The 14898-nt window shown below is 41.1% G+C and overlaps 1 protein-coding gene across 1 annotated transcript in view; it reads right to left on the reverse strand.

Moving 5' to 3' along the window:
- The window catches only part of abca12 (ATP-binding cassette, sub-family A (ABC1), member 12), a 195030-nt gene that overhangs the window by 165606 nt on the left and 14526 nt on the right, over positions 1-14898 (reverse strand). Inside the window, exons 5-8 of the mRNA XM_051930259.1 lie at positions 13032-13237; positions 9105-9226; positions 8149-8279; positions 1913-2071 (exon numbers count right to left, since the gene is read on the reverse strand). Coding sequence (XP_051786219.1) covers positions 1913-2071; positions 8149-8279; positions 9105-9226; positions 13032-13237 — 618 coding nt within the window. The remainder of the gene's footprint in view (positions 1-1912; positions 2072-8148; positions 8280-9104; positions 9227-13031; positions 13238-14898) is intronic.

Consider the following 14898-nt stretch of genomic DNA (forward strand, 5'->3'; position numbering starts at 1 on the left):
AAGCTCGTTGTATTTAATGAAGACTTTTTGCTATTGGATTTGAACCTCCACTTCACTTCTGTTTTTATGGGATCATTTATTTATTGAAGGATTCTGAAAGCACTGTACTTTATTTAATTTGGACTTTGTTTTTAATTGTTTTGTTGATTTTCATAAAAGCACTTGGCACTTTTTGCACCATCCCCTTGCTCCATTGTACAATAGTGCCTCACTGTCGTGCTCATCGGTGACATTATCAACGGTGACGGGTTTAAGGGCTTCCAGAAGCGAGATGGGAGCATGCAGCGAACCCGCATCGTCACAGACTTGACCTCAAAACTGTAACCCCCTCTCCACCCAGTTCCTCCTCACTTCTTTCATGCCAGAACTCGACTCATGCAAGGTTAGTTTTCTTGGTTGTTTATGGTTAGTTTTTGTATAAATTACGGATTTTTCAAATGTTTTTTTTTTAAATGAGTTTTAAGCACAGGGAAAAAAACAAAGTGTACAGCGAGCGGTTCGTAAGTGCGTAGCGTGAATTCTTGCAATGTTACTTTTCTCTGTTGTTCAATGTTTTTCCATTTAGTTTACTATTACGCTGTGCATTCTATGGTGTGATTAATTATATTTGTGCTTAAAAATCTTTAAAAAAATATATATTTACATACAGTGTGTACGGTCCAGAATGGATTAATCGTATTTACATACAATCCTATGGGGGAAATTACTTCGGGTCACGACCAAATCGGGTTACGACCGGAGTTTTGGAACGAATTACGGTCGTGACCTGAAGTTCCACTGTATATAAAATCCAACATCTGTCTGTATGTCTGTCCGCTTTTCACAAGAGAACTACTTAACGGATTTAGATCGGATTTTTGTTCTAGAATTTACTTGAACATTCCGGTTGATTTTGCGACTTCTCTCATCGCGCTAAGAATGACAGTTCGCTTGCAGGATCGATATGTTCGCGTTGATCCAAGATGGAGGCTGCAGGACGAGGGGAGGTGGAAGGGTGACGTCAGGAGTGGGGAGCCGGGCGGGGTCCTCCTCGCAGTCCTGTTTCACTACTACGTGGGCGGAGCCGTGGCTAGTATCTATATATATGAGGGGGTACCCAAAAATAACCAGAATCTGTACCGGGTGCACAATCTCGACTTCGTTGTGAATGTCGACGCTAGGTGTGGTACACTTACAGTATTCTGTGCCAGTCTGCCAAGTGTCGTTGCTGGGTATCATTCGTATGCCATTCCGTGTCAGTTTTTTCTTGGCGCTTATTAAATGTGTTTTGAGATTTTTTGTGATGGGTGATCATAAAGAACAGCGAGTCTGCGTTATATTTTGTTTTCTCTTGGGGAAGACCGCTGCTGAAACTGTAGTGATGCTTGAAACTGCTTTTAAAGAGGAAGCTTTAAGTAAAACACTGGCCTACGAGTGATCTTCATGTTTCAAACGAGGGGAAAAGTCACTTGAAGAACAATCCAGATCTGGCCGACCTTCCACAATTAGGAAAGATGAAAATCTTGAAAAAGTTCGCAATACAATTAACGAAGATCGTCGTCGGACTATTGAAGAGAGTTCTGAATTGACTTGTCAGTCTTGGCACTCTTACCACCTTCCCTACTTTTTCTTGTTCCAACATGTGAAAAACAAACTCTAAGGAAAGCATCTGTGTACCGTGAAGGAAGTCAAAGAAAAATCGCTGCAGGCCAACGACACAATGTTCCTCTTCAGCGATTCCAAAAATGTTTCTGCCAGTGGGAAAACCGTTGGGACGAGTGCAGTCATTATATATACACGATAGATGAAGTCCTCCACTATGTGAGATGGACAATAGGCAGCTGAAATGCCAACATTATCAGTTCAAACACACTCATACATGTGGAAATTAAACAATTAAACAAATACACGTAATAAAGGAATATGAACTTACTTGATCCATCACTGGCTTCATAACAGTTTGCAGGACGCTGCCCAGGAAGGTCGTGTTGGAGCACAAGAGTCGACTCCAGCCTCCTCCAAGTGGGAGAATTTCATTGAAGATGTCAGCTAGCGGTGAAGTATAATGAATACAGGTGCCATGTGTTTGAAACTAAAGGGACAAATGAAAAATGATATATATTAATTTAAAATCACTTATATTGAGGCAGGTTGCTTTCCTGGCATTATCTGTCTTAGGTTGGTAAGTAGATAGATATGAAAAGGACTATATCTACTAGACAAAGAGCCCGTTTCGACAACATAAGATGAAACGGGCACGAGTGGAATAGTAATAAATATAAGCACCACAAACCTGATAGGTGTATTGAATGAATGCGTAATTAGGCCTCGAGCTGTAGTCGAAATCGCCTTTCAGGTCTCTAGAACTTTAATCGAAGTCGCCTTTCTCTATGAATTTTCGCGGCCGTAAATCCGCCGCCTGCCGTGATGTTGGGGTTGGATGTCGGTCTTGTAAGGTTTTTCGGGCAGCTGCACATTCGACTTCAGACGGACATGAGTGAGTGAGGAGACTGACAAATTATATATAAGATTAACCCGTATATAGTGACTTTCTATCTATTGTATAGTGCCTTTCCTGCATATCTATTAATTAAACAGTGCTTTTCTATCTGTCATATTGTGGAAGAAAAACAGCAGGTTTAATAATTTAGTTTACAGAATCAAGGATTTATTTATAATTCTGCATGCTGGATTAGAGACACAATGGATGGATGTTATAATATGTTTTGTTATTAAATTTTATGTCACTGATCTGTGCCCACTGTTATGGACTCATTCATACAGGCAGACCAAGTATGGTACACAGGGGCACAGCATCGGCATTTAGAATTGCCAATCAAAGCACAGGACTAGAGAGCCAAAGACAACTGGAGAATTGAATAGTCAGCCTAAAGACAGACTGGTATATTTCTGTCTTCTGTCAGCACACCATCCAATTTCCTTGTTGGGAGAATGAGAACTGTATGTAGGCATTAGTGCTATTCCTGTATTTTTGAAGGTGGGGTTTGAGTCCTTTCCTGTCCTTGTTTGGATCCAGAAAAAGAGCCTGCACATGGAGCAACCAGGATATAAGGATGGACCTACGGCCAACACACTTTGAAGCTAACGGACAGAAGATTATGTCCTCCGTCCGGAAAATCCTTTCAGCGTGGCGACAAAAGATGGCAGACTGCATTAGTCAAGACCCCCACGTGCTGGATAGAGTCTGTCATAAGCTTCCCGTCTGTAATACCGTGTGAAACCGTCAGTAAAGTGAGCTAAATTATCCTTATACTTCTCATGTAATCTTGTAACCGTCATATTGCATGCTGGGGGGGGGGGGGGGGGATAATACCTTTTTAATTTATAATTATTTAAATTCAAGTTAATTAAAATGCTGCAATTGAAAAGAACACATTTCCGGAGAGCTAATGTCTGTTAAGGAAACAATGAACAGATGCCGATGTAGGTGTCTTCCCTTTTGTCAGACTATCATCCCTTTCATATGTTCTTCACCATCACACAATGCCACAGTGACATGAGTCTATCAAATTCTTCCACTTCAACACTATCTGTCTATCAATCATATGGTACCTTTCTATCTATTTTGTAGTGTCTTTCATATCTATCTATCTATTATATAGTGCCTTTCAAATCTATCTATCTATTATATAGTGCCCTTCATATTCATCTATTTATTATATAGTGCCCTTCATATTCATCTATCTATTATATAGTGCCTTTCATATCTATCTATCTATCTATTATATAGTGCCCTTCATGTTCATCTATTTATTATATAGTGCCTTTCATATTCATCTATCTATTATATAGTGCCTTCCATATCTTTATATCTATCTATTATATAGTGCCTTTCATATCTATCTATCTATTATATAGTGCCCTTAATGTTCATCTATTTATTATATAGTGCCTTTCATATTCATCTATCAATTATATAGTGCCTTCCATATCTTTATATCTATCTATCTATTATATAGTGTCTTTCATATCTGTCTGCCTGTCCATCATACTCTCTCTCTGTCTTCTGTCTCCTCATCTCCTATACGGTGTGCCTGTGTATTTTCCCCCTTTTACTTCATATAGTGCCTTTTCATCCGTTTCTCTTTTCCGCCTCCACAGAATGGCACATTCCATTTTTCTCAGCAGCTGTTTACTCTCCTCCTGCCTTTCTTTCTTTGACTTTTGTTTCATTTCGTTTTGTTTTTTTATGACATTTTTCACTCTCATGATACTCTGAAGCCCCTTTGTGTTGTCCTCTCTGTTTGTTTTGCTCCTTTTTTCCATCAAAGGCTGCATTTGTGACATTTCTGTGGTCTCGGTCCTCTTTCACTATCATGGCAGGCCTCATTTTCTCCCATTCATTCCCACCTAAAGGGTGGGTTTCCTCTGTTTAAGGGTCTGTACTTTCTGATTACTTTGGGAGGGGTACAGCTCCAGTTTATAATCCTCCTTCCTCCATTAAACACAATGAGTCGTTGCTGTCATTGTCACCTTGTCACACAGTCACTTGAATTGAATTGAATTTCATTCACCGTCATACCATTGATGTCAATTTAGGAGAAAATTCAAAGCCCTTCACAATTCCATTTATCAAACACAATACAATGGCAGCTCCTTTATGAACAAACACAGTTTGAGTGAAAACAACAACATAAAGTACTTTGAGTAGTGAGAAAAGCACAATATAATGTAAAGAATTATTATTATTATTATATAAAATATTAGTGAATGTACTTTTGAACATTAGAAGATACAAAAAAAGAAGCAAGAACAAAACATCAATAAGAAAGGCCACCTCATGAAATGTTTTCTCTCTTAACATTTGTGCCCATGTCAAGATTTCATCTTCATTTAAAAGTACATATAGACACAGGTAGTACAATATAACAAATATCTTGCTAAATTTAACATATTGTACTTCATTGTATATTGTAAATTAACATAAATGCAAATATTGCATGTGGAAAAAGTAAGTGCACCCCTTCATTTATCACCACCTCAAATACTTCAAATTAGACTGGAGTGCTGAGGATTAGAACATCCGTATCCAGCAGGGGGCGCACTTTCTCTCCTGGGAGGTGTTTCTTGATGCAGAACTGACTGCCATCCCTATTTGTACCCATTGGCGGAAAATAATTACAAGGGAGAAATACTGTGCAAATGTATTTAACTTGCTTTAAAAGGTGACATTCATTCCCAGAATATAATGCATAATCTTGTATACATACATAGTCAGGCTGGAGAGAAGCAACGGGACATCCCAGCCAAGTGGGAGAATGCTGACAAATCAGATGTCCCATCCAGCAGTGAGGAATGTCGGCAGCATAGCGAGACGTCATGCTGGACCCTCGTCACTATGATTCAGGGGTCCTGGAGGGCCGTAGTGGCTGCAGGCTTTCATTCTAACCGTTTTCTTAATTAGTGACTGGTTTTTGCTGCTAATTAATTAATTAATTCCTCTCGTATGCTTTTTTCCTTTCATAATGTTTTTGCTGCTAATTAACTTCTTTTGAATTAATTGTAATTGACTCAGACACCTTAATTGTTTCTTTTTCCTTAATTAGCAGCCAAACAATAATGAGATACAAAATGAGCCAAAACAACTGGTGTCCGTCATACAATAATAATAATAATAATAATAAATTTTATTTATATTGCACTTTATATTTTAGCACTCCCAAAGTGCTACAGAGTAAAAATAGAATAATAAAATAAAAAAGAACAGAAGAGTCTATAAAATACTTTAACAAAATGACTTTCTAAAAAGATGAGTTTTTAGGTTTCGCTTAAAGGCCTCAGTCGACTGTGGGGCTCTCAGGTAATCAGGGAGGGCATTCCACAGCCTCGGCGCCACCGATGAAAACGCCCTGTCACCCATGCTGCTGAGCTTAGTTCTGGGGACTTGAAGAGTGTTAGTGAGTACAGAGCGGAGGGAACGTAAGGAGTTATGGGGGGTAAGGAGTTCCTGTAGATAAAGAGGGGCATGTCCATAAATGCACTGATGGGTAAGAAGGGAGACCTTGTACTCTATTCTGAATGAAACAGGGAGCCAGTGAAGGGTTTTCAGGATTGGGGTGATGTGATCATACTTTCGCACCCTCATCAGGATCCTGGCAGCGCTGTTCTGAATATACTGGAGTCTCTGGATACTCTTGCCAGGAATCCCAATGAGGAGTGCATTACAGTAATCCAGCCTGGAAGAGACAAAGGCATGGACGAGCTTCTCTGCATCTGCCAGGGTGAGTAATGGGCGGAGTTTGGCGATGTTCTTGAGATGGTAAAAAGATGACTTACAGAGATATTTGATGTGGGTGTCAAAAGTAAGTTGGGAGTCCATTCTAACACCCAAATTAGTAACAGATGTGGAAAGAGGAATATTTTGGCCAGAGAAAGTAATACTGGTGATGGTAGAAGAGCGAAGATGATGTGATGTACCAACTAAGATGGCTTCTGTTTTGGATCTGTTCAACTGAAGAAAATTGAGCCTCATCCATGCCTCTATCTCCTCCAGGCAGGTAGACAATGTAGATGTTGGCAGAGGAGCAGTAGAGGAGGTGGGAGTAGTCCTGAGGTAAAGCTGAGTGTCATCGGCATAGCAATGGAACGATAAACCATGTCTGCCAATGACAGTTCCAAGGGGGAGCATGTAGATAGTAAAAAGGATAGGGCCCAGCACAGAGCCCTGTGGAACACCACAGGCGACGTTGTGGGTGTGGGACTTTGCGCTGCCAAGGGCGACATGCTCAGTTCTGCCAGTCAAGTATGATGTAAACCAATTTAGAACAATTCCTGAGAGTCCAATAGTGTATTGCAGGCGGTGAAGAAGGATGTTATGGTCTATTGTGTCAAAAGCAGCTGTCAGGTCAAGGAGGATAAGTAGTGAAGGTGAACCAGTATCTGCCGTCATCAGAAGATCATTGGTGACCCTGACCAGGGCTGTTTCGGTGCTATGGCCAGGGCGAAAACCAGACTGAAACTTTTCAAACAGATTGTTCAGTTTGAGATGATCGTAAAGTTGTGCTGCAACTATTTTTTCCAGAACTTTGGAGAGAAATGGAAGATTGGAGATGGGCCTATAATTGGAGAGAACTTCAGGATCCAAGGTGGATTTTTTCAGTAGAGGTCTGATGACAGCAGTTTTTAGTGCAGAAGGAATATGGCCAGCCAGGAGGGACTGATTTATTATCCTGGTGATAAGTGGAGAGATGGCAGAAATGTTGGCCCTCAGCAAGGGTGAGGGGAAAGGGTCCAGGGAACTAGTAGACGGTTTCATTTATCTGAAAATAAGGAAAGGTGACGGTCTCGGGATCTGTTCAGGTCTCCAGTGCTCTTAGAAAAGAGAAAATCAGCAATTTCAGAAATGTCTGCTATCACACAATAGGAGCAGCAACAAATCTTAAAGAAAAAGTCAAATAAAATGAAAGGGAAAGGAGTTAATTAGCAGGAAAATCAGGTCACTGATTAAGGAAAGGCTTAGAATGAAAACCTGCAGCCACTGCGGCCCTCCAGGACTGGAGTGGGGGACCCCTGCTATAAGCACTCACAGAATTAGACATTTCATTGAATTCATGTCAGATATGGGTGACTAGCAGAAGATCTGGCTGGTTATTGATCCCATCACCTGTCCTCATCATGTATCACAGACTTGGAGCTTTTTAACCATATCGGTCAAGCAGGCATCAGCACTCTTTTTTAAAATAACCTGCTTGCTGCCCATCTCCCTAACCTGTCGTTTGTCCATCTCCCTGGCCGTCTCCCCATCTCTTAGCTGAATTGCAAATCTTTGAAATCAATTTCACAAATTACATTGGCACTGATAACCTTCTTGCTACAACATCAGAAAAACCAAAAGACAACATTTGACCAGAAGAACCCGAGAGCAACTGAAAAGCATGGTGGTGTGAATTTGTTTTTGGTTTGAGTCTGCTTTGCTGCATCAGGGCCTGGGCAGGTCACCGTCTTAGAATGCACTAGGAATTCTCCATTCTCCAGGAGAACAATCTGGAGTGACCACAACAAACTTCCCAAAGAAGACATCCAATCCAAGAATTAACCTGTGGGTCCAGGAGATACAAGGTGCCAACACTGCCAGTTGTGCCACCTTGCCTCCCACATGCACATGCATTCATTTAGAGTCAGAATAAGTACTTGTGGGAATGATCTTACCATCTGTAGAAGGTTGATTGTTCCGTTTATTCTCTTCTCAATCCAGTTGTCAAAAAAAGTGTCATTGTTCACCAGCGAGAGGATGGTGCTCTGAAGATTCACTGCAGCTGTTTCCACGTAAGTTAAGACTCCTGTTTGACATTCAGAATAATAAAAATATCAGAGAAGTCCATAGAACTGAGGGTCAAGGCAAGAGACCGGATTATCTGATGACAGTGACGATGACAAAGTGACGAGATGAGCAGGCACAGCATACAAGTAAAAAGCGGTCATTGTGTTCCTTACCCTTCAAAGGGTCACCTCTGCCTTCAGCTTTGGCAATGGGATAGATAGATAGATAGATAGATAGATAGATAGATAGATAGATAGATAGATAGATAGATAGATAGATAGATAGATAGATAGATAGATAGATAGATAGATAGATAGATAGATAGATAGATAGATAGATAGATAGATAGATAGATAGATAGATAGATAGATAGATAGATAGATAGATAGATAGATAGATAGATAGATAGATAGATAGATAGATAGATAGATAGATAGATAGATAGATAGATAGATAGATAGATAGATAGATAGATAGATAGATAGATAGATAGATAGATAGATGTCCTTCAAATGAAAAAATGAATTTGAATGATTTTTGCACAGGGCTGCCACATAATAAAATGTGTTAAAGGTGAAGGGGTCTGAAAACTCTCTGAAGGTGCTATGAATATAAAGGTAACAGAATTATAATAAAATATTCAAAAATATTATATATATTTAAATAGAGAGTGAGAAGGAGCTACAGTATTGTAGGAAATGTAAAATGTTCCAATGCAGTCACAACACAATTCTCAAGAAAAAATGTAAGCGTCATTAATAATCATATTAATAATTATAAGATAAACTGAAGGTCCGCAGTTTAACCCTTTAATTTGTCAACTGTCATTTCTGCTAAGTTTCACCTGTTTGTACATCGAGCAGCTTGGTCAGCAGATCCAGGATGGCCTTCATGACTCCCTTCACCATTGTGGACCCTGGGGTGCCATCTGTAGTCACAAGCACAGCGTTCACCACACTCATTAGCCTGTAATAAAACAATAAAGGGATAATAAATAAAATATGAACATTTCACTATGCAGTTTTAAACTGAAACTGCATGGTAAAAGTACATTCCACATTAGTGTGTTAGAAAAATTTGTGACGACAACGGGCATTCAGCCCACAAAAGTTTGGCAATCCTATCCACCTAATTCCTCCAAAGTTTTGAAAGCCCCTAAAGTCCTAGTCAGAGCAAGAAAGGGTTCTGAATGGAATACCACAAATGCCCACTGGAACTGAGAAGGATGGCATCTCCCTGTGCTTACTATGGGCAGACATTGTGAGTCGCCTCCTGCACTTAACGATCACACAATGGCCTCAGCATCAAGAACTTTTGGCAATTTACGGAGATTTGCTCATCCACGTCACTAACAAGAGGTCCACCTCCAGCGTCAGTAAGCAAATCAGTCCCGTGTACGGTGAAGACCACTCAGGGTAGGAATGTTCCGGTCGCTCCTCAGAGTTGCCTTCCATACGGGGCGATTCGGTTTTTTTTTTTTTTTTTCCAAGACTATGTATATAATATGAAGGGTCTTCTCAAATTGTATTCCTCCAAGGTATAAAAAATATGTGACAGTTCCACTACACTGGCCGTGATATTTTATTCATTTATAGTCTCTGCAGTCTTGACATACAGTAGGTGCTTGTTTTAAAACTTAAGCCAATGTCACGTTAGAGGACTTCCATTCAGAGGGTTTGTCAGACTTGCCGACATGTCGTCTTCATCAATCAAAGTGATCCATTCGTAGTGCTTAAATTATGAAGAAAAGCCAACAAAGCAGGCTTAACATAAATACTAGCAAAATACCAGCGCTTCGCAGCGGAGAAGTAGTGTGTTAAAGAAGTTATGATAAAGAAAAGGAAACGTAACATGACTGTCAATGTAATCGTCGTAGGCTTATTTTAGTACTGAGAGTGAATTTGATGATTGTAAAGAGTTTAATTTAGGATTGTAACTGTTGTGTATGAGAAACGCACATTTTTAGGATGTAAGGATCTCTTTGTAAACGACGTTTGCAGTTCTGCCCTCGGGCTGTAAAATGACCAGGCTGTCTGCCGAGCTCACTCTTGAGCATGCAACATACAGTCGGCCATGTGAGGAGCAATCCTGTGTCAAGTCAATGCCGACCCTTTTAGAGAGTCTGGCCCTCTGACTTATTTATTGTCATAGCGAAGCAGACCGTTACTGGAAATTGGAGGCGTTTGAATTGGAATGGGAGGTCAGAGGGTATGAGAGGGTCTCCCCTGAGCCAGTGCCAGTGAAGACAGTTGCCTCAATGAGGTTCTTATGCAGAGATCTGATCTGACGCCTGGTGCCGTTACAAAATTTTGGTGGTTGTAAGTTTTGTAGAAACATAATTGGTGCGCCGACCTTCAAAAGTAGAGTATGCTGAGGCCGTCCGGAGGATTAAGAGTGTGAAGAAACTAAATGAAAAGGCAGGAGTCACCAGCAGGAAGACGTGAAGCAAGACGAACAATAACAGGCTTGAAACAGTGGAGTAAAGAAGAAGGGAGCAGTGAGCACGACAAACAGCTGAGGAAAGTAAGGAGGTGAGTGAGGAGGCACACGAGCGCGGGATGTCATTAATGTATATAGGCAGGGAGCCAACCACATGGTAGGTGTGCGGACGGCGAAGGAAAATGGGAACCGGGGGTGGCCCTGGTGCGTCTCTGCCGTGAAATAAATCCTCTGTTAACGGAAATAAGGAATGAAACCGCCAAAAGGAGAGGTCAGTTCTGAATGTTCATTACGGCATAATGGTGAGAACCGCCAAAAAGAAGACGTTATTTTCGAAAGTTCGTTACGGGGCGCGGCGCCAAATGAAACATACTTAACGTTTGTAAGTACAGTTTAAAGGATAAGCATGGGAAATTTGGGCTTCCTACGTAAATTGGAAGTCACAGAAATAGTGAGGAGGGGTTTCTCCTATCTATATATACAGTTTAGGGGGTACACCCGCCCGTCCCACTGGGTGTAGCAATAGGACATGAAACATAACTAACTTTTATAAGTACACTGCAAGGAATGAGCACGTGAAATTTCAGCTTCCCACCAATATGGAAAGTGGGAGAGTCAGTGAGGAGTCGGTTGGGATTAATAAAGTATCTATCTATCATTATATAGTGCCTTTCATATCTATCTATCTATCTATCTATCTATCATGCCTTTCATATTTATCTATCTATCATTATATAGTGCCTTTCATATCTATCTATCATGCCTTTCATATCTATCTATCTATCATTATATAGTGCCTTTCATATCTATCTATCTATCATTATATAGTGCCTTTCATATCTATCTATCTATCTATCGTGCCTTTCATATCTATCTATCTATCATTATATAGTGCCTTTCATATCTATCTATCTATCTATCTATCTACTGTGCCTTTCATATCTATCTATCTATCATTATATAGTGCCTTTCATATCTATCATTATATAGTGCCTTTCATATCTATCTATCTATCATTATATAGTGCCTTTCATATCTATCTATCATTATATAGTGCCTTTCATATCTATCTATCTATCTATCTATCTATCTAAGGCTTTGCCTTTTACATGCAGAGATACAGAGAGTGATTTTCAGTCATGGAAGTTTATTGGTGTCCCCTAGTGGGCCGTCTCAGTTGAGAACCACTGCAATGTCCTTAATCTGTTTGTCTGCTAATGATAAATATGTCATGAGGTTTTTCAGCTACGGATGACAGAAGTTTCAAGGTAACATACTTATTCTCACCAATGGCGCTGGAGAGAGGCGATTCATTAGCGCACGCAAGTAAGTGTTTCTCTATACTCTGTACACGAGACGATCAAGACCTCAAAAAACCCGTAAATCTGCAAACACAAATCCCACGTCACCTGAAGTGACCGATTCCCGCCTAGCGATCTTTGCCGCTGGGATACTGTAGCCTGAACTTCCTCACCCCCTTAAACAAACGAACCGATCTCTCGTAACTACAATAAACTCATTAGCCTGAACAGAATGGCTAATTTGACACAACTACTGCCGAGAAGTGGCAGGGGACAAAGAAAACTGACTGGACGACATTTCTGGAAGGAAAGTGGAGCAGGAAGAATGAACAGGTAACAAAATGACTGAGGAATGCAAGAAAGAGGGTAATCCCACCTTTTCACTCCCTTCACAAAGGACGGCAGGCTATCACGTTTCCCCACCCCGGTATGGCCATTCAATCCGTTGACTGACTCATTTCCCTCGGTGGTGCTCTTTTTTGATGGGATTGTGCGGCCAACAATAGAACAGTGCAGTGAAGAGACATAAGAGAGAAAGAAAGACTGTAAACAGAACTGGCCGCAGGCGGGAAAACCACAGAATGAGACAAATGAACGCGCCCCCTCGGCGTGCCACCCTTCAATGAGGGTTTTGTTTGCCTTTATTGTTTTCCTTTCTGAAAGGTAAAGCCATCATGTAGGTCTTTAGAACAAAAGGAATATCTGGGTGAACTCTCCTCCAGCACAGCAAAGCCTATTAGTAGGACAGGGTCAGATGTGTTCAGTGTTCTCCTCAAAAAAACTCCTTATACAGCGGACTAAGCGGACCTTTTGATACTTTTTGTGTGTTGCAGAATTAATTTTAAATGGATACATTTACCCCTTTTGCCCATCAAAGTGAGTACATGCCATAGAAAGGCTTAGCGTATTAAAATTTATTTAAAAGTCAAAAACTGGAGTTTGAAGATTGTTAAGTATGAATTCCGAGTTCAGGGCGTGTTTTCTTTCCAATTTCCAATCAGACCAGGACGTCCTATAAAGTCCACGCTTACCATTCACCAGCAGTCGTTTGCTTAGTTGGCAGAAGAAGGCCGTCTCCGATGGCAGGAAGCCAAGCGTTGAAGACGTTCATGCTTCTATTCAAGACGTTGGTGATGTTGGTATTGTTGATGCCGATTAACCCCAACATGTTGTTCAATATCTGGAAAGTGAATGACACATCGGAGGGGGAGACATCTCGAATCCAGAGAAGAACAATCTGCAACAAGAAGAACAAACCCACTTTGGTTGATTTTCTAGAGCAAGTATTAGATTACAGGTATACAAACATTATTTTCAGAATGTGCAGAAATAAAATAAACGACTGTACTATGTGGTCCACCTAACTGCAGTTCCACCCTTCGCCACAAGAATGGCTAGAATATGTTCCTAGGCATGGATTCAACATGGTACTGTAAACTTTCCCTAGTCAGTTTGGTCCATGCTGACTGGATGGTATCATGCTGTCCATCATGTTTTGACCATGACCTTCCCATTCAATCAGTGGCATCATTTTGGCAGGCTTTCCAGAACTTTAGAACCTGATCTCAAATGGCCAGCACCCATCCAATGAAATTAGACCGCTGATGTTCGAGAGCCAGACCCTCGTTCCTCCCGTTCAGCATTTTGATGTTTGTCGATAGCGCGAAAAGTACCCTGGCAACTCACCGCTCATCGACATTGGCAAAGCTAAATGGGGTACATCCCCTTTGTCTAACTCCACTGGAGATTTGCCCCCAACTCTGCAGCACAAAAACTCCACAAGGTACATCCTTCCCCCTCATCAACAGGGTGGAAAATACATGGATGGATTCCACATCCTCCTCAGTTTTCCATCCGACTCATATGATGAGGCAATGGCTTAATCGGTGAGGGGGGTCTAAGCCCCTAATAAGAACTGAAGGTAATGGTGTCCTTCCATTCAACCCCAAACCCAGAGACGCTCTGTTGGATTGGCATCTGTGGACTGTACGGGCATCTGGAGGAAACTGAAGTCACCAACATGTCTGTGGAGCCAGTTTGTGGTTTGCGACAAAATGGCTGACTGTGCTGTCAACAACAATGCTTAGGTACCTTGTGTCACTGCCAAGTAAAAGCAATTTTTGGAGTATTAACAAAATGAATACATTGTAATCTTAATTCTCTCGAAAGTTCGTTTTTCTGCTAAGGAAGAAAGATGTTTCAAGGTAAGGTTATCATTTAGGGTAAGGCAGACGAAGGTTTTGGGATTATTCATTAATCATGTCTGTGGAGAGAGGAGTGAGAATGGTGGGGTGCATTTCTTTTCAAATCCTTCTATTCAATTTTGGGGGCATTCACCTTGTCACTCACATGTGCCTGGGAGACAATGTCAAGGTTTGTCGACATGTAATTCCACCCGGAGCCAGCGGTTGGCGCTGTCTTATAACATGTCCCCTATCCTTCCCTCTGCAGATCTGACAATCAACATTTCGAGGGCAGGTGACATCACTCCTGGACCCACCTCTTCCACCTCACCACCTTCATTCATTGTTCAACATGGTACTATTGGTCCATGCTGTATCATGCTATTCATCATGTTTTCACCACGACCTTCCCATTTAAATCAGTGGCATCATTTTGACAGGGCTTCCGAAACGGAGACCGGGACTGGGACCACCGCCATTTTTCTCCAGTGATGGATAGATTTGCTTCTGTGAAGCTGTTACTCACAATACACATTAACTCCATAACATAAGGAGTTAGCTTGAGGGTGTCCCAAACTTTTATCTCTGTTCTGTGTTTCATTTACAAACATAAAATACAAGAAGCACCTACTGCAATAGTCAAGTCCATCTGTATGTCCGCAAGAAACAACTTGGCCCCCTGCGGATAGATTTTATTGAAATCTGGCACACATAC

Source organism: Erpetoichthys calabaricus, chromosome 8 (genome assembly GCF_900747795.2).
Source record: "Erpetoichthys calabaricus chromosome 8, fErpCal1.3, whole genome shotgun sequence".
Classification (NCBI taxonomy): domain Eukaryota; kingdom Metazoa; phylum Chordata; class Cladistia; order Polypteriformes; family Polypteridae; genus Erpetoichthys; species Erpetoichthys calabaricus.